The 17,786-nt window shown below is 51.3% G+C and overlaps 2 protein-coding genes across 4 annotated transcripts; one reads left to right on the forward strand and one right to left on the reverse strand.

The window, feature by feature from the left end:
- Nucleotides 1-290: 290 nt before the first annotated feature.
- RPL36 (ribosomal protein L36) lies at nucleotides 291-4,255 on the reverse strand. Its single transcript, XM_083422018.1, has 3 exons — nucleotides 4,107-4,255; nucleotides 1,278-1,412; nucleotides 291-436 (listed from the first exon to the last, which is right to left on the reverse strand). Exons 1-3 carry the CDS (start codon nucleotides 4,197-4,199, stop codon nucleotides 347-349), a joined length of 318 nt encoding a protein of 105 aa, XP_083278144.1. The 5' UTR covers nucleotides 4,200-4,255; the 3' UTR covers nucleotides 291-346.
- A 5,605-nt stretch (nucleotides 4,256-9,860) lies between these two features.
- Nucleotides 9,861-17,332, forward strand: LOC310668722 (vesicle transport protein USE1-like). 3 transcript variants are annotated; one of them, XM_083422074.1, is made up of 5 exons: nucleotides 9,861-9,986; nucleotides 13,559-13,608; nucleotides 14,349-14,427; nucleotides 15,247-15,394; nucleotides 16,776-17,332. In XM_083422074.1, the coding sequence occupies exons 1-5, from the start codon at nucleotides 9,867-9,869 to the stop codon at nucleotides 16,808-16,810; spliced, it is 432 nt and encodes a 143-aa protein (XP_083278200.1). In that variant the 5' UTR covers nucleotides 9,861-9,866; the 3' UTR covers nucleotides 16,811-17,332. The 3 variants fall into 3 exon arrangements, with proteins under 3 accessions (XP_083278200.1, XP_083278198.1, XP_083278199.1); XM_083422072.1 differs by having other exon boundaries at nucleotides 15,247-17,332; XM_083422073.1 differs by having other exon boundaries at nucleotides 9,873-9,986; nucleotides 13,451-13,608; nucleotides 15,247-17,332.
- The last annotated feature ends 454 nt before the right edge of the window (nucleotides 17,333-17,786 follow it).

A 17,786-nucleotide genomic window follows, 5' to 3' on the forward strand; every position in this document is an offset into this window, starting at 1 on the left:
CAGCAGAGCGCAAGCTGCACAGCACCTTATGTTCTACTGGCTTCCCAGCGAAGCAGGATGAGGGGGCGGAAGGGAGCCTTTACGAACCCCTTCTGTCCCTCATCCCGCTTTGCTGGGAAGCCAGCTTTTCAGGCGGGGGGAGAAGGGATGGAGGGCAGCCCCTCAGTCTTTTCTCCCACCTCCTGGAAAAAAGCTAGCAAGAGCCACACAGTGGTTCTTGTTGGTGCGTCTTCTAGAGCGAAAAATATGGTAACACCCCTCCTCCATCCCCACAGATGACGCATCCAGACTTATTTATTTGAAATAAGTTTATTGGGTGCTTTCTTTTGGGGGGAACAGGGAGCCGCTAGTCCTTCTTGGCGGCTGCTTTCCTCATGGCCGCCAGGACGTTGCTCAGCTCCTCCCTCTTCCTCTTGGCGCGGATGTGAGTGCCCACCTGCCGGAAGCAAAAAAGAAGCCATCAGACCCCAAGGAGGGGGGGGTCCTAGTCAGAAAAGAGTACAAAGTTCGGGAGGCCCTGCTCTACACATTGTGTGCACTTACAGGGGCCACATGTACAGCCCCGCCCCCCGGAGGGAGGACTTGGGTGTGAGGTGCCTACCTTGATACCAGCTTGGAAGTGCCTACTCCTCCCGCTTTGCTGAAGGGGCGCTGCGCAGCTCTCCCTCTCTGCTGAAGCCAGGAGAGTCCTGGTTTCAGCAAAAGGAACCCGCTGCGCTGCAAAGGCTTCAGGCGGCTATCCCTGGAGAGCGAGAGGCGTCAGTGCGCACCAACCCCTCTTACTCTGCAGGGATAGCAACGTGAACCCTCCAGAGTGTAGAGGGAGCGCTCCCTCTGCACGTTGGAGGCTTCGCGTTGCTTTCGCTGAAGCCAAGGAGCCTGCATTTGCTCCATAGGACGCACAAACATTTCCCCTTCCTTTTTTGAGGGGGGAAAGTGCGTCCTATAGAGCAAAAAATACAAGTATAAGCCGACTTTCTCAGCACATTTTTATGCTGAAAAAGCCACCCTCTGCTTATACTCGAGTGAGGCGGCAGGACAAGCAGCCCGAAAGGAGCCCTGTCCCACCTCTTGCAAGGGCAGGCAAGGAGGAGGAACTGCTCCTTTTGGGCTGCTTGTTCTTCCACCACCACCAGGTTTGTGGTGTGGTGAACTGGCTTATACTCGAGAGAAGTTTTCCCAGTTTTTTGTTCTAAAACTAGGTGGGTCAAGCTTCGACTCGAGTATAACCCTGCAGCTCCCCCCTCCTGGCTCGTGCCCAGTTTCAGAGCACTCACCCTTTTCTTGATGAACTTCAGAGCTCGCTTGTCTTTGGAGACCTTGAGAAGCTCCATCGCGCGCCTCTCGTAGGGGGCGAAGCCGCACACTTCCCGGATCATGTCGCGGACGAATTTGGTGTGTTTGGTCAGCCGCTGGAAGAGAAGAAATACAAGAATTAAAGCAAGACAGTGGGGAAAAATAATTGTTTCTGGTGTTTTTTTTGCCCTGTTGAGTTTAACTCAAGCTGGCAGAGCACAACTCTTCATCACACACACACACATATACTTAAACCTCCTACAAAAGCCAGAGATAGCCCCATGAAGCCTTGACCTCAGGGCAGCAGGATGAAGGCTCCCTGTGCCCTGAAGAGGCTTCACACAGCTAAGCCAGAAGCCAGAGCAGCAAGAGGGAGCGCTGCAAAGTGACCCCTCTCGCTGTTCTGGCTTCTGGGATAGCCACGCAGCCTGCATTCACTCCCTAAGACGCACACACATTTCCCCTTATACACACACCGTATTTTTCACTCCATAAGACGCACCTAGTTTTTAGAGGAGGAAACAAGGGGGGGGGATTCTGCACAGAGCCTGTAAGCGGCTCTTGCTTTAAACCCTGTGCTAGCTGCACAGAGCCTCTCGTTCTGCTGGCTTCCCAGCAAAGCAGGATGAGGGAGGAAAGGGAGTGCTGAGCAGAGCCTGGCAGTAGCTCTTGCTGGCTTTTCCGGGAGGTGGGAGAAAGGATTGACGGGCTGCCCTTCTCCCTCCTCGGGGAAAGCCAGCAAGAACTGTATTTTTTGCTCCATAAGACGCACTTTTTCCCTCCTAAAAAGGAAGGGGAAATGTGTGTGCGTCTTATGGAGCAAAAATACGGTACATACATATATGCGTGCGCACACACACAGTGGAACCTCAGTTTTCAAACATAATCCATTCCAGAAGACTGTTCTGAAAGCGGAAGCCTCAACACAATAGGGAAACTCAAAGTGGAAGCCACAAGGCACATTTAGCTTCCAAAACATACAACAATGGAGACGCTCGACAACCAAGGTTCCACTCTACTCTCATGTTTTACAATTCAAAATACTCCTTTTAACATACTTCCTTTCCTCTCCATGGTTCATTTTATGTATCATAAACCCCTGCATATTTCACAAAAACTAAACATTCAGTATTCGATCATTGCATCCATCAAAGCTTATTTACACTGCTGAATTTATCAACGCTGCCAACGTTTTCGGTATTTTTTGTTCTATAGGACGCACTTTTTCCCCTCCAAACATTAAGGGGATAGCTGGCTGATGCGTTGCTTTTGCCGAAGCCTGGAGAGCGAGAGGGGTCAGTGCACACCAATCCCTCTCGCTTTCCAGGCTTCGCTTCACTGGAGAGGCGCTGCACCGTTTTCCCTCTCTGCGCAGCGCCCCTTCAGGGGAAATGGAAGGGGCTCCGTTTCTCCTGCCGCTTCGCTGAAGGGGCGCTGAGCAGACAGGGGGAGAATTTTTTTCCCCCTGTTCTCCCCCTCTAAAAGAAGGTGCGTCCTATAGAGCGAAAAATACAATATTTTTAGCATTTATCCTGAGAGCAATGGGAAGCGCTGCAGCCACTGTGGACAGAGGGCCGGGTGGGCAACTTGGTTTAAGGCTCCTATTCAACTGGGCCTTTGTTCAGAGTCATGAAGACTAGAACACCGGTTTGTTTTAAGTCTCTGGAGGCACACACATTAAATTTTCTGTTTAGCAATTTGAAATACTCATTTTAACGTCCTTCAAAGACTTCCCTCCTGCTCTTTCCATGGTTCGTTTTGCACATCATAAATCCCTGCCCATTTTACATAAACTCAACCATTCGGTATTCCATGATTGCATCCACCAAGCTTACCTACACTGTTGAATTTATCTTAATGCTGCAAGCGTTTTCAAGTATACACAGTTTCCCCTATAAATTCATTAAATGTCTTCCAATCTCCTCTAAACCTACCGTATTTTTTGCTCTATAAGACGCACCAGACCACAAGGCGCACTTAGTTTTTGGAGGAGGAAAACAAGAAAAAAAATATTCTGAATCTCAGAAGCCAGAACAGCAAGAGGGATCGCTACACAGTGAAAGCAGCAATCCCTCTTGCTGTTCTGGCTTCTGGGATAGCTGCGCAGCCTGCATTCGCTCCATAAGACGCACACACATTTCCCCTTACTTTTTAGGAGAGAAAAAGTGAGTCTTATAGAGCAAAAAATACGGTAAGTTCTTATTGTTCTCTCAGTCTGCAAGCTGTGAATATTCTGTCAGCTTAAGTGGCATTGTTTCTCAAAGTTGGGGGTCCCCAGCCGTTGCCAGACTACAACTCCCATCGTTCCGATCTAGCAGGACCGGTGGGCAGGAGATGATGGGGGTTAAATAAATAATATAAATAAATAAATTTTATTTGTATCCTGCTCTCCCCAGCCAAAGCCAGGCTCAGAGCGGCTAACATCATATAAATAAGACAATATGCAGAATACAATATACAAATAAAATAACATTCAACATTCATTAAAACAATATAGAATAATAAATATCAGCATTTAAAAATGTAGTCTATAACAGCTGGGGACCCCAAGTCTGAGGAAACACTTGCCTGGCAGTTGCAGATCCTCTACAGCAGGCACCCCCAAAATTGCCCCTCTGGACGTTTTGGGGCTACAACTCCCATCATCCCTAGCTAACAGGACCAGTCAGTGGTCAGGGATGATGGGAACTGGAGTCCCAGAACATCCGGAGGGCTGAGCTTGGGGGTGTCTGCTTTACAGGATCCCAGACGAGTTGGAGAGAGTGAGAGCCCAGCAACCCACCCCCCTTTTCCCCTGACCCCAAACTCACCCCACGGCGTCGGCACTGGCGTGGCTTCACCACGTTCTTGGTCACCTTGTGGCCCTTGTTCAGGCCCACGGCCATCGGGTAGCGGATTGCCATGGCTAGAGAGAGAAAGAAAGGTTGTTATTACCACATCTACACTCACCGCACAACAACCCTGTGAAGCAGGAGAGGCCAAGGCCACCCTTTGGGGCTGAGCAAGGATTTGAAGGTGGCTCTGATTGCATTCTCCAAATGAGGGCAGCCACAGTTACGGACAGTTAACCTGTGGAACTCCTTGCCACAGGAGCCAGTGACGGCTGTAGCCTTGGGTGGCTTCCAAAGAGGATTATTGAAATTAATTGCCCTATACCCGGGGGGTCTTCGGGCAGAATAAAATCAAGATCTAAAACCGCAAAATACATAATAAAAACACATTAGACACATTCAGAGAGGAAGAGGCGGTGAGCAATGATGGCTCCGAGCTGTGCGGCTGAATAATACCAGAAGCCACGGCGAGGGAGCGTTTCTCAAACAAGGATTCTTGTCCGACTACAACTTCCATCTCATCTTTAGCCAGCAGGACCAGTGGTCAGCGACCGACCGACCAACTCCAAATCTTTTATTATGGCCACAGCGAAGCATGAAAGCGCACAGAACATGACTATCAAGCCTTCAGTGGCACTTGTGTCAATCCTAGCAGCACAAGACCTGGCCACTGAACATGTCAGAGTTCAGGGATGATAGGATTTGTAGTCCAACAGTCGCTGGGGACCCCCGTTTGAGAAGCATGACTTTGGGGCAACTGGGTGACCCTTTGGACTATATTTTATCTGTGCCTTTCCCCTCTCGTCCCCTTTTAAATCCATCTAGGCCTGCGACACCCCCATGCATTGTGGCAAGGAGTTCCATAGGGCATAGTCATTTCTTCCTCTTTATCCCCCTCCCCCATTATTTGATTTTCCACATTAAAATTTACAATCACACCACAACATACTATATAAAAAGAAGATTCCCAAGAATCTCCTGGACTTCTCCCTTTTGGGGATCTTATTGTTAACTCTTTCCTTCTGCATCTTTTACAACAATCCAAATTTTTATATCTCCCTTACAGTGGCGGGGGGGGGGAGTATTTGATCCCCTGCTAAATTTGCCCGTTTGCCCCCTGACAAAGGAATGACCAGTCCATAATTTTAATGGTAGGTTTCCTGTAGCTGGGAGAGACAGAATAACATCAGGAAAAACCCCAGAAACCCAGAAGACAAAAGTCACAGATGGATGTGCATTATAATGCGTGAAATAAGTATTTGATCCCCTATCAACCAGTATCTTCACTGTATGTAACGAGCTGAGATTAGAAGCACCTGCCGTAAGGGAGAGGCCTTGCCCGTCATCCCAGCTCGTTACAGTACCAAAAGACACCTGTCAACAGAAGCAGGCAATCATACCAGGGCATTGAAAATGGGTCAAAAATGACCCAAAACACACGGCCAAGGCATCAAAGGAGTGGCTCAAGAAGAAGCACATTAAGGTCCTGGAGTGGCCTAGCCAGTCTCTGGACCTTAATCCCTTCAAAAATCTGTGGAGGGAGGTGAAGGTTTTGAGTAGCTACACATCAGCCTCGAAATCTTACTGACTTGGAGAGGATCTGCAAAGAGGAGTGGGACAAAATGCCCCCTGGGATGTGTGCAAACCTGGGGGCCGCCTACAAGAAACGCCTGAAATTGCTAACAAGGGTTTTGCCACCAAGTACTAAGTCATCTTTTGCAAAGGGATCAAATACACCAGAAAAGATAACAACAATTACAATAGTAACTATAATAAAAATAATAAAATATTGTTTGTTTGCACCACCACCCCCGTTATAAGAATTCTAAGGTCTCAAATGTAGAATAAAACGTTCATAAATGTACCAGGCAAACACATAAGTATATCAACCACGTGTCCAGGAGAGCAATCCGGAAGCTATTTGGACTCTCCCAAATTGGCCCCAAATCTTTCTCTGCAAGGAGGAAGGAAATGGGAACAATAATAATTGTCTTTCCATTTGGACTGTAGGGGCTCACACTTCCCTTTCAAAATACAGCCTGGCAAGTATCTGTTCAGCTGAGGAAACTACCAAGATGCGCAAGAGATTCAGGAACTAAGTATTGGCCATCTCCAAGGAATGGCCAGGCTACCCAGAAAATTCAACTGAGTAAGGCATAATTACCGTATTTTTCGCTCTATAGGACGCACTTTTTCCCCTCCAAAAACGAAGGGGAAATGTGTGTGCGTCCTATGGAGCGAATGCAGGCTTTCGCTGAAGCCTGGAGAGCGAGAGGGGTCGGTGCGCACTGACCCCTCTCCCTCTCCAGGCTTCAGGAAGCTATCCGCAAGCCCTGGGAGCCCGCGGGAGTTCCCCCGGGCTCCCCCGGCTTGCACAGAGCTGCCTGCACCTCGAAGCCCGGGCGTGCTGAGCAGTCGCGCCGGGGCTTCGGGTGGCTGTGCGCAAGCCGCGGGAGGGCTCCCCCGGCTTGCGCAGAGCTGTCTCTTATCCCGAAGCCCCGGCGCACTGAGCAGTCGCGCCAGGGCTTCGGGTAGCTGTGCGCAAGCTGCAGGAGGGCTCCCCCGGCTTGCGCAGAGCTGTCTCTTATCCCGAAGCCCCGGCGCGCTGAACAGTCGCGCCGGGGCTTTGGGTGGCTGTGCGCAAGCCGGGGGAGGGCTCCCCCGGCTTGCGCAGAGCTGTCTCTTATCCGCGGCTTGCGGAGAGTTGCCTGTTCTGTGGGCTGGGGTCGGGGGAAGCTCGAGCTTCCCCCGCCCCAGCCCCGCGCCTGGGGGGGAAATCTCCAGCTTCGCTGGAGGGCGCTGTGCCTTCTCCCTCTCTGCGCAGCGCCTTTCCTGTGAAGGAGAAGTGCTGCTCAGAGAGAGAGAGAGAAGGCGCAGCGCCCCTTGAGCGACGCGCCTGTCGTGCGAAGCCGGAGGAGGAACAGAAGGGACTCCTTCTTTCCTTCTCCAGCTTCGCTGGAGGGCGCTGTGCCTTCTCCCTCTCTGCGCAGCACCTTTCCTGTGACGGAGAAGCACTGCGCAGAGAGAGAGAAGGCGCAGTGCCCCTTCAGCGACGCGTCTGTCCTGGCTTCTGCTTTAGCCCTGCGCAGCCTCTTTGGGCAGGGGGAGCCTTCATCCCGCTGCCCTGAAGAGGCTTGGCACGGTTACCCCAGAAGCCAGAACCGTCACACGGTATCCCAGAAGCCAGATCCCTCTTGCTCTTCTGGCTTCTGGGGTTCAGAATATTTTTTTCTTGTTTTCCGCCTCCCAAAACTAGGTGCGCCCTATGGTGCGAAAAATACGGTACCATTATTTAAAAAGTCTGGGGTTACAGGCAAGAGCTTGCAGCAGGTGCTTCTAATCTCAGCTCGTTACACACAGAGAAGAGACCAGATCAAATATTTATTTCACTCATTATAATGCACATCCATATCTGACTTTTGTCTTCTGGGTTTCTGCGAGGGACAGAATAATAACAGGAATTCTAATGAGTGAAATAAGTATTTGATCCCCTCTCAACCAGCCAGGTGTCAGGCTACCTGGTATCTTCCCTGCAGGTAACGAGCCGAGATCAGAAGCACCTTCTGTAAGGGAGAGATCTTACCTGTCATCCCAGCTCCTTATAGTACCAAACGACACCTGTCAACAGAAGCAAGCAATCCAGCAGATCCCAAAATAGTCACCACAACCAAGAGCTGTCCAAGGATGTCAGGGACAAAACTGTAGACCCGCCCAAGGCTGGACTGGGCTACAAGGCTACAGCTACAATAAACCTACCATTAAAATTATGGACTGGTCATTTCTTCGTCAGGGGGGCAAACGGGCAAATTTAGCAGGGGATCAAAGACTGTAACTGCTTATTTCCTTTAATAAAGGTCAAGTTTCCTAGCATCTTTGCTTCTCAATAATATTTTATTATTTATTGAATTTATATACCGCCCTATAAATGGGGGGGGGGGTCCCCTCAGGCCGGTTCGCATGATGAAATCAAGATACTATAAAACCACAAAACACATAAATAAAAACAACCAAAAAAAAAACCATTTTAAAAGGCCTCTTGTTATTTTCTCCTACGAAAAGGGAACCCGCTTAAGGGCTCTATATGGGGCTCTCTAGTATTTCACTCATTAGAATGAAAAGTCAATCTCTGACTTTTGTCTTCTGGGGTTTTTCCTGTTGTTATTCCATCTCTCCCACCTACAATAAACCTACCATTAAAATTATGGACTGGTCAATTTTTCGTCAGGGGGCAAACGGGCAACTTTAGCAGGGGATCAAATACTCCCCCCCCCCCACTGTATATCCACAGCTCATCATCACGCTACAAGCTGCAACAGTTTGCAATGGGATGGGATATATACAGAGTCTACATAAAAGAACATTGCCCAAAGATCAATCCATTGGTTGAGCTTTGATGTGCAATGAGGCTATTTCTATAAAATAAAACTGGCAGTAAGTCAAATAACATGGAGAAGCTAAAGTCTAAGCGGGTATTTAAGGAATTTGATTCGGGAGCAAAAGGAGAAGATCGGAAGCCTTGTAAAAATCTCAATCACAAATGTATACACCAAGCAAGGAATAATAATAAATATTATTATTATTATTTATTATTTCTACCCCGCCCACCTGGCTGGGCTTCCCCCGCCACTCTGGGCAGTTTCCCCAAAAAATATTAAAATACTGTACACATCAAACCTTAAAAGCTTCCCTAAACAGGGCTGCCTTCAGGTGTCTTCTAAAAGCATGAATAATTGCTTATTTCTTTATTTCTCACTTTGCCTACTGTACTTTTCTGCTATAAGGTTTTCAACCAATAAAGCATATATTTTTTTTTAAAAAAAAATGAGCTGTTCACGGTGGTTTTTTAAGATAAACTTACAAATTGCCCCAGTTCCTTATTAATAAGTTTTGGCCCTGCAGATTTCTGATTTTTCGGGTCCCTTTCGGCGTCATCCGCCCCCCATTTCCCATCATGCTCCGGGGCCCCGCTCGGCCTCCCTGGCCTAGTGGGGTCTCCATGGCGCCCAGCCTGGCCCTGGAAGGGGCGCCCCATGGGGAGCCGCCTCCCTCCGTCCCGCCTCGGCCGGGGCCCCCTCGCCTCCCCCGGGCCCCCCTCCGCCTCGCCCGCCGCCCCGCCACGGAGGATGGCCGCGGATTCCGCCTCGCCGCCCCGCCGGAGCTCACCTGCTCACCTGGCCTAGTGGGGTCTCCATGGCGCCCAGCCTGGCCCTGGAAGGGGCGCCCCATGGGGAGCCGCCTCCCTCCGCCCCGCCTCGGCCGGGGCCCCCTCGCCTCCCCCGGGCCCCCCTCCGCCTCGCCCGCCGCCCCGCCACGGAGGATGGCCGCGGATTCCGCCTCGCCGCCCCGCCGGAGCTCACCTGCTCACCTGGCCTAGTGGGGTCTCCATGGCGCCCAGCCTGGCCCTGGAAGGGGCGCCCCATGGGGAGCCGCCTCCCTCCGCCCCGCCTCGGCCGGGGCCCCCTCGCCTCCCCCGGGCCCCCCTCCGCCTCGCCCGCCGCCCCGCCACGGAGGATGGCCGCGGATTCCGCCTCGCCGCCCCGCCGGAGCTCACCTGCTGCCGCTGCTGCTGCTCCCTCCACGTCCCGCCGGGAAAAGGAACGCCGGAAGTGGAGGCGGCGGCTATGTGCGCTTGCGCGACCCAGCCCCGCCCGCCGGAAAGGGAGGAAACCATGGAGACGCCGCTTCCCAGAGAGGCCGTGTCCTGACCCGGAAGTTTTCATTCCCGGCTCTGACACAGCGATGGCGGCGGCGGCGGTGATGCCGGTTCCCCGCGCGGAGCTGAAGCTGGTGCGGCTGCTGAGCCGCTGCGAGGCGCTGGCGGCGGACCGGCGCGGGCCGGACGAGGGGCGCCTGGAGAAGGTCCGTGCGCGGCGGCGGCGGCGGGGACCCGCAATGCAGGGCGGGGTTGCTCTGGGGAGACGGGGAGCCGCCCCCTTTGGACAGGCGCCTGGCAGGCCGGCATCCGGCAGGGGCAGCTTTCCCTGCAAACAGCAGCACCTGGAGGCCGCCTGCCTGGGTCGCAGGTCTCCAGGATCAGATTGGGGTTTTTTAAAAATAATAATAATACGCAATTTCATATGCTCTCAGGATTTGAAGAATTAAAAAGAACAATTGTAAATAACAATTATAACAAAAATAACAATTGATCCCTTAGACCTATCCAATTACCGCCCAGTTTCAAATCTTCCATACCTGGGTAAGGTAATTGAGAGAGCGGTTGCTGAACAGCTTGGTAGGTTTCTGGAGGAAACATCGGCATTAGATCCATTTCAGTCCGGTTTTCGTCCTGGTTTTGGGACGGAGACGGCTCTGGTTGCCCTAACAGATGATCTCCGTAGACAACTAGATCGAGGCGGGTCAGGACTGCTGATCCTTTTAGATTTGTCAGCAGCCTTTGACATGGTCGATCATGATCTTCTGGACCACCGCCTCGCAGATGTGGGGATACAGGGCATAGCCCGTAACTGGTTGTGCTCTTTTATCTCTGGTCGGGGACAGAGGGTGGCACTAGGGAGGGAAATGTCGTCGCGCCACTCCTTGGTGTGTGGAGTACCGCAGGGTGCAATTCTCTCCCCGATGCTTTTTAACATCTTTATGCGCCCCCTTGCCCAGATTATCCGGAGCTTTGGGCTGGGCTGTCACCAATATGCTGATGACACTCAGCTGATGGATGGCCACACCGACTCGGCCCTGAACACACTGACCAGATGTTTGGAAGCTGTGGCTGGATGGTTTCGTGGGAGCCGATTGAAACTAAATCCTTCGAAGACAGAGGTCCTATGGCTAGGTCGGGATGGCATGGGGATGAGGGACCAACTCCCTTCTCTTGCGGGGGCCCAATTAGTGCCATTGCCTTCCGTTAAGAGTTTGGGTGTAATCCTTGACGCCTCCCTTTCCATGGAGGCGCAAGTTACAGCAACAGCCAAGGCGACATTTTTCCACCTTCGCCGCATCAAGCAGTTGGTCCCTTACCTTTCCCGTCCCGACCTGGCCACAGTGATCCATGCGACGGTCATCTCCAGGCTTGACTACTGTAATTCGCTCTACGCAGGGCTGCCCTTGAAGCTGTCCCAGAAACTCCAGCGGGTGCAGAATGCTGCAGCGAGGCTCCTCACAGGGTCTCTGCCATGGGAGCATATTCACCCAGTGCTTTTCAAGCTGCACTGGCTCCCGGTGGAGTACAGGGTCAGATTTAAGGTGCTGCTTTTGACCTTTAAAGCCCTTCACGGCCTAGGACCCTCGTACCTACGGGACCGCCTCTCCTGGTATGCCCCACGGAGAGCCTCAAGGTCCATAAATAACAACACCCTAGTGGTCCCAGGCCCTAAGGAAGTTAGATTGGCTTCAACCAGAGCCAGGGCCTTTTCAGCTCTGGCTCCGGCCTGGTGGAACGCTCTGCCTCATGAGACCAGGGCCCTGCAGGATCTGATTTCTTTCCGCAGGGCCTGTAAGACAGAGTTGTTCCGCCTGGCCTTTGGCTTGGAGCCAATTTGATTCCCTCCCTCCCTCTCTTTCTTTTTTCTTTTCCTTCTCCTCCTGCGATGAGGCTACATTTTAATATTTTAATGTTACATTATTTTCATGTTGTATTTTACTTTTGTTTTTAAGTTGTAATCATTCATCTTGTTTTTATTATTGCTTGTAAGCCGCTCTGAGCCCGGCCTTGGCTGGGGAGGGCGGGGTATAAATAAAAATTATTATTATTATTATTATTATTATTATTAAATACTTTCACTTGTTTAAAGAATTTAAAAATCTTTCCTAGATTATAAGCAACTTCAAATCCAATAAATCTGAAGATCACTTAAATGGCTCAACGTAAATTTACAAGTAGATGCGCATTATTTACAAACAGTCTTTGCAATTATTATCAGCAGTTGTGCTTTGTTGTTTACTAATTTTTATGCTGCCCGTTGCTTCAAAAAGTTCATGGAGCAGCATAGCAATGGGTATTTATTTTTTTAAAAGTACAAATTAGAACGTAAAGGCACAAGATCAAAGGCATGTCTGCATTAGATCACACATTCCAGCTACCAGTCTCGGCCTTACGTCCGTGTAACAGATGCAAGGAATCTGAAAGCGCAAAGAAAATCTCTGAGGTCATATCATATTGTAGCAAAAATGGAGAGGTTGTTTTAAACACACACACAACTTCTTCTTCGATCCCTTGTAGCCGAGTAAGATTGTCTTCCATAAACACGGTTTTAACCGTGAGTCCGTGACTGTGGAGGCCAATTCTGGATCCCCACGTCCTTCCACAGTGGGGGCATTGGTTTCCAGGCAGGAGTTAATCCCGGTGAGGGTTTGCCAAGCGTGCCTTCCTCTTAGCACGTATCTCCCTTGAGTCCTGAGTTCGAGTGTCTTCAAAGCCCAGGACACCTTTGGTCAAGGCTGTTCTCCAACTGGAGCCCTCGCAGGCCAGTGTTTCCCAGTTGTCAGTGTTTATACTCCATTTTTTTTAGCTTTGCCTTGAGAGGGTCTTTGAACCTCTTTTGTTGACCACCAGCATTACGCTTTCCATTTTTAAGTTCCTTTTTAAGCTGGGGGGGGGGTCTTGGTGGCACTCCTAACTAGAAGGTTGTAATTTCAGAAGGTTTTTGGAGCGCTGGCAACCTTCCGGACGTGGAAGGCAATCTCACGGAATGTCTTGCCACCTGCCACACGGTCGCCACTGGGTGTCGCCCTCGGCCTAAGGGGCTCCGCTCCAGCTTTGCCATGGGAGGACCTTGACAGAGGGAGCTTCTCCGCCCCCCCCCATCAACCTGCCACGTCATGCAGAGCCAGAGGGTTGCTGTCCCCTCGCGGTCTCCCCCCACAGTTTGAGGCTGGGAACGTCCCTTAAGTCCTAACACTCTGCTAGGAATTGCAAGCGGGGAGAGATGCTGCTGCTGCTGCTACAGTCAAATCCGGCTTCCAGTTGCAACTGGAACTGGTGCAAACTGGTGCATGTAGCCAGCCACTGGGAGGACAGGAGGGCTGGACCAGCTGAGCCCCCTTTGGCCTTACCACCCCCTTTTTTGGGGGGGGGGAATGGTTTTACAAAATAAATCACACAATTATCCCAGTTAAATTTTGAAATAAAACCAGATTCTTCCAAATCTTTTTTTTTAAATGCAATATTTATTAAGTTTCCATTTTATATTATTAAAATACCATAACATTTTTCTATGATATTGATTCAGTTGAAATGTTGACCTCCTTCCCTCCCAACTAGTGGCTACCTGAATTTTTCTTTCTAAATCTTTTAGCATTTGTACATTTTCCTCCTGACTTCTCTGTGAAGAAGTGCGGCCACGAAAAGCCCCTTTAAATGCCCTAAATAGGTTACCTGAAGGCGGGTTTCTGTGGCATCTCCAAACCGAATGCTCCTTCGCTTGAAGAAGGCTCTGGCCCAGTGTTGCTCACACCAGTTCCCTCTCTTTCGTTCCCAGTACGTCTCTGCCCTGGAGGAGATGCTCCTGGACCTCAAGAAACACTCCAGGTGAGTTCCTTTCCCTGGTGGGATCTGCAGAGGTCTCAGAACCATAGAATTCTGCAAGGCAGAAATCCCAACCAAAGCTTCCAATCGCTGCTTAAACACCCCCAAGAAGGAGAGTCTGAGGGAGCCCCTTCCCCTTTCGAACCGCTCTTGCCTTCAGAAAGTTCTTACTGCTGTTTAGTCGGAATCTCCTTCCTTGGAACTTGAAGGCCTGGGTTCGAGTCCTCCCCTCCAGAGCAGGAGAAAACCAAGCTTGCGCCATCTCCCATGTGACACAGCCCTTCAGATATCTCCTCTCAGTCTCCTCTTCTCCAGGCTGAACACTCCCAACTTCTTCAGCCGTTCCTTGCAAGGCTTGGGTCTCCAGACCCTTGATCGTCTTGGCCGCCCTCCTCTGAACACCCTCCAGCTTGTCAATCTCCTCTGGAGGTACCCAGAACTGAACTCGGGGCTCCAGGTGGGGTCTGACCAAGGCAGAATGGAGCGGCACTATGGCTTTCCTTGATCTGGACACTAGACTTCTCTTGAGGCAGCCTAGAGCAGCACTCGCCTTTTCTGCTGCTGCATCACACTGTTGACCTCAAGGGCCTTCTCCAGAATCAGATGTAGGAACAGAGGAAACTGCTTTCTGCCATGTCGGACCATTGGGTTTCAGGCAGGGGGAGAGCAGGGATGCCAGAGACCAGGCAGTCCACCGGCCTGATCCAGGCACTTTCCTTAACGTCCCGATGTTCCCCTTTCAGCAAACCTGCTCCCGAGGTGCTGAACGAATATTCCCGCAAGGTGGATTTCCTGAAGGGGCTGCTGGAAGCAGACAAGCTGGTAAGGCCCTTGGTGTGCGGACTTCCTTCGTGGGGGTCCTTCTCCCCAGTAGCAGAAGGCCGGGCTGCGTCGTCGTGTTGTAAACAAAAATGGCCCTTTTCCCTTATGGGGTATCCAAGAGCCCATATAGAGTCCTTACGTAGGTTCCCTATTGGTAGGAGAGAATAACAGAGGCCAAGCAGAGAATATTGAGAAGCAAAGCAGCTAGTAAGCCTGATCTTTATTGAACTGTTGCAACAGGGTGCTCCCCTCACCCGCAGGAGAGAAGAGGAACCCCGAAAAATGGAGTGCAAGGCCTTATAAAGACTTTTGAAATTGTCACCCTGTAGATCAAGACCACCCCCAGAAACATCATACATACATCACAAAAGGGGTGTTACCTAAGACCACCCCTCAGGTACATCCCACCTACATCACAGAAAAGGCGGTCTAAAGCGGAAATTTGAATGTTGTTTTTCTCCTGTCTGGCAGGTCACCTGTTAATGGTCACTTGATTGGATTGCCTGGGGAGCCTGGTCATTCTTTTGTAGTGATAAATACTTAGTTCCTGGGCCAGGTCACAGGCTCACACCCTATTCAAACACAGACATGCCCTTAAGACAGGATTTGTGAAGGAAAAGACAATGGGAAGGCTTTTCCAGTTTGACCTTGCAGAGAAAACATTTGCTCAGTTTAGGAATCAAAATGGTTCCAGGTTGGCCTTCCTGTGCTGATCTATGTACGTGCTTGGTTGGCACACTTATGAACATTACCATATATCTAAGACCATGAAATTCCTATCACAGTCGCAAGCCCCTTTCTTTCTCTCTCCCTCCGCAGTCGTCCTCGTCCGAAAAGGCCCTGGCCAACCAGTTCCTGGCCCCCGGGAGGACCCCCACCACCGCCAAGGAGAGGACGCCGGCCACCAAGACGGTGCACCTACAGACCAAGGCCCGCTACACGGGCGAGATGAGGAACGAGCTTCTTGGTACAGTTATGTCTCACCGGCCGAGGCTGGCGGCGGCGGATCCTCTCGCCGCTTCCCCCTGGGGGGTCGCTTGGGCTCACTGCTTCCTTCACCTCGGCTCTGGCTCTCTGTGTGGGGTCTCCCCCAATGGCATCTTCTGTCTTTAGGGACAGGCCAAGTTCAGGGTGGGGGAATCCTTTTGTGCCCTTCCGGGAACCAGTGTTAGCTACGTCAGCCGGGTGCCAATGGCTCCTTAAACCGAGGTTGCAGTCACAAAAACAGATACAGTCGGACCTCGGTTGTCGAACTTACATCTGTTCCGGGAGTCGAAATGGTTCGGAAACCGAGGCACGGCCTCCGATCGGCTTCCTGCGCTCCATCGGAAGCTGCGCCGGACGTTCGGCTTCCGAAAAGCGTTCACAAACCGGAACGCTTGCTTCCGGGTTTGCGGCATCCGGGAGCCAAAACATCTGACTCGCAAGGCGCCTGGGATCCAAGGGACGGCTGTATCTGGCTGCCATTTTGGGGCAAGTCTGACTTTGCAAAGGATGGACTGGCTGCGGTTGATTCCCAGTTAAATATCTGGCTAGTTCGGAAGACAACCTAGAGCAGGGAAGGAGGAAAGTCACTTGATTCAGGGACTGTCCACCAAGCCGAAGAGCTAAAGGCAGCTGCAAGCAGAGCCAGAGAGAGGGGTGGCCTGGGGAGTGTTGCAGGGGCCGGGTAGAGATGTTCAGAGGGCCACATGGAGCCTGACATTCCCTGTTCCTGGGCATATGTAGTTCCTCAGCCTGCGACGAGGCAGGAAGCCCCCAAAGGCCCCAATCCCTCCGACCCCGATTCCCCCCTATCACTGAACGCTCTGTCTCTCTCTTCCTCCCCATCTTTCTGCTTCACCAGGACCCCTCGCGCTTGCCTGGTAAGTGTCTGCCCACATCCATGCGTACAAAAGGCGCCTTTGTGTCTTTTTGAGGAATCAACTTCGCCCGGTTTGGGAGATCCATTTTTATTTCCGACGGAACTGCTTTCTCCTTCTCCTCGAGTTCATTTGGGGCGGTTCTGTCGCTCGTCAAACCGGTTTTCACGGGGTGGGAGAATTGTAAAGTCGGAAGGGCCTCAGTTCAGTCATGTCTGTTGATTTCAATGGGTCTCCTCTGAGTAGGACCCTGTATCATCCCATCCTTTGGGCGCTCGCTGTTTCTGGCTCTCTGTCAGCTTTTGGGGGTCCCTGTCGCTCCTTCCCCTGCCTGCCTGCCGTTACTTTTGGGGCGCTGTGCCTCCACCCTTCCCTCTCTACCCCTGTCCGCCTGCAGGTCGCCTTCTGCTGGCCTCTGGCCTCTCCTTTGCGCCTCTCCCCCAGCTGATGAACACAGACAAAACCTTTTCCTCCTTCCTTCCCCAGATCTGGAGGAGACGAGCCTGAGAAAACGCACGTGAGTGTCTCGCGGGGCTTTTGCTCTGGGGCGGTGTGACTCAGAAGACATCCTTTGTTCTATTTGGGGAGGCCAGGTTTTGGTGGGGGGCAGGAAGGGGAGGGTGGGGCTGTCCTGGCTTGCTCTGCCAGGAACACAAAGTGTGTGCCAGTCCGGGGGGGGGGGGGGGTAGGCAGTTGTAGAATGTGGGCTGGAAGAAGGATCTTCTATCCTTTGACCTGGGATGTAGGAGAAGCTCCCAAAAAAGCTCAACAACTTTGGCTTCATCCAACGACAGTGGCTAGATCAAATAACTGCCAGTTTTTTAATACTGTGAGTAGATCGCAGTCTATTGGGAGTTGAACGTCCCTTTACTATAGAATAAAAAGGTAAGGATGTCGTCACGCTGCTGTTCATTTGGTCACAGGCAGGTGGTGCTGTGCAGTACAGCTTGAAAGAGAGAGCTGGTGGGCGAGTGGTCCAGGCAAGCAGTGGGGGGGGGGGGAGCCAGAGCAGGCTGCAGCAGCCCCCCCCCCCAGATCCACTGGCTCCTTGAGGCCTGCCAGCCTATTTTCCTATCCATGTCTGTTCCAGTAATGGCCACACGAGGTCACTGTTTATTTTCCTATCCATGTCTGTTCCAGTAATGGCCACAGCCTTAACCGTATAGTATTTTTATTTATTGGAATTGGGTCGCGGAAGCTCCCCTTGGCTACAGCAACACCAGAGTAACTGGCTGTGATGATAATAATAATAATAATAATAAATTTATTAATTTATTATTTATATAAAAGAAAGTGCAGATCTCCCTTGTTTTCCCACTCAGGCCACCCTTAATGTATTGGAAACTGTACCTGAACAATGTATTGTGCAGATGAAGCACTGCTTTAAGCAGTTGTTTTGTAACCAGCTAATTCCTCAAGATCCCAATTCCTCCACTTTTTATTAAATGCACTTTGCTTGTGGTTCCTTCACAGATTCCTGCCTTGTGGTGGGTTGGA

This window comes from Podarcis tiliguerta, assembly GCF_965153285.1.
Source record: "Podarcis tiliguerta genome assembly, chromosome: 18".
NCBI lineage: Eukaryota > Metazoa > Chordata > Lepidosauria > Squamata > Lacertidae > Podarcis > Podarcis tiliguerta.

Excerpts from the sequence above, each read along its gene's own strand:
- RPL36 (XM_083422018.1), bottom strand. The coding sequence starts at position 4,199 with ATGGCAATCCGCTACCCGATGGCCGTGGGCCTGAACAAGGGCCACAAG. Across the intron at positions 1,413-4,106 it reads GCCAGTGCCGACGCCGTGGG|CGGCTGACCAAACACACCAA; the intron begins GTGAGTTTGGGG and ends CTTCTCTTCCAG. Across the intron at positions 437-1,277 it reads TGAAGTTCATCAAGAAAAGG|GTGGGCACTCACATCCGCGC; the intron begins GTGAGTGCTCTG and ends TGCTTCCGGCAG.
- LOC310668722 (XM_083422072.1), top strand. The coding sequence starts at position 9,867 with ATGGCGGCGGCGGCGGTGATGCCGGTTCCCCGCGCGGAGCTGAAGCTG. Across the intron at positions 13,609-14,348 it reads GACCTCAAGAAACACTCCAG|CAAACCTGCTCCCGAGGTGC; the intron begins GTGAGTTCCTTT and ends TTCCCCTTTCAG. Across the intron at positions 14,428-15,246 it reads TGCTGGAAGCAGACAAGCTG|TCGTCCTCGTCCGAAAAGGC; the intron begins GTAAGGCCCTTG and ends CTCCCTCCGCAG.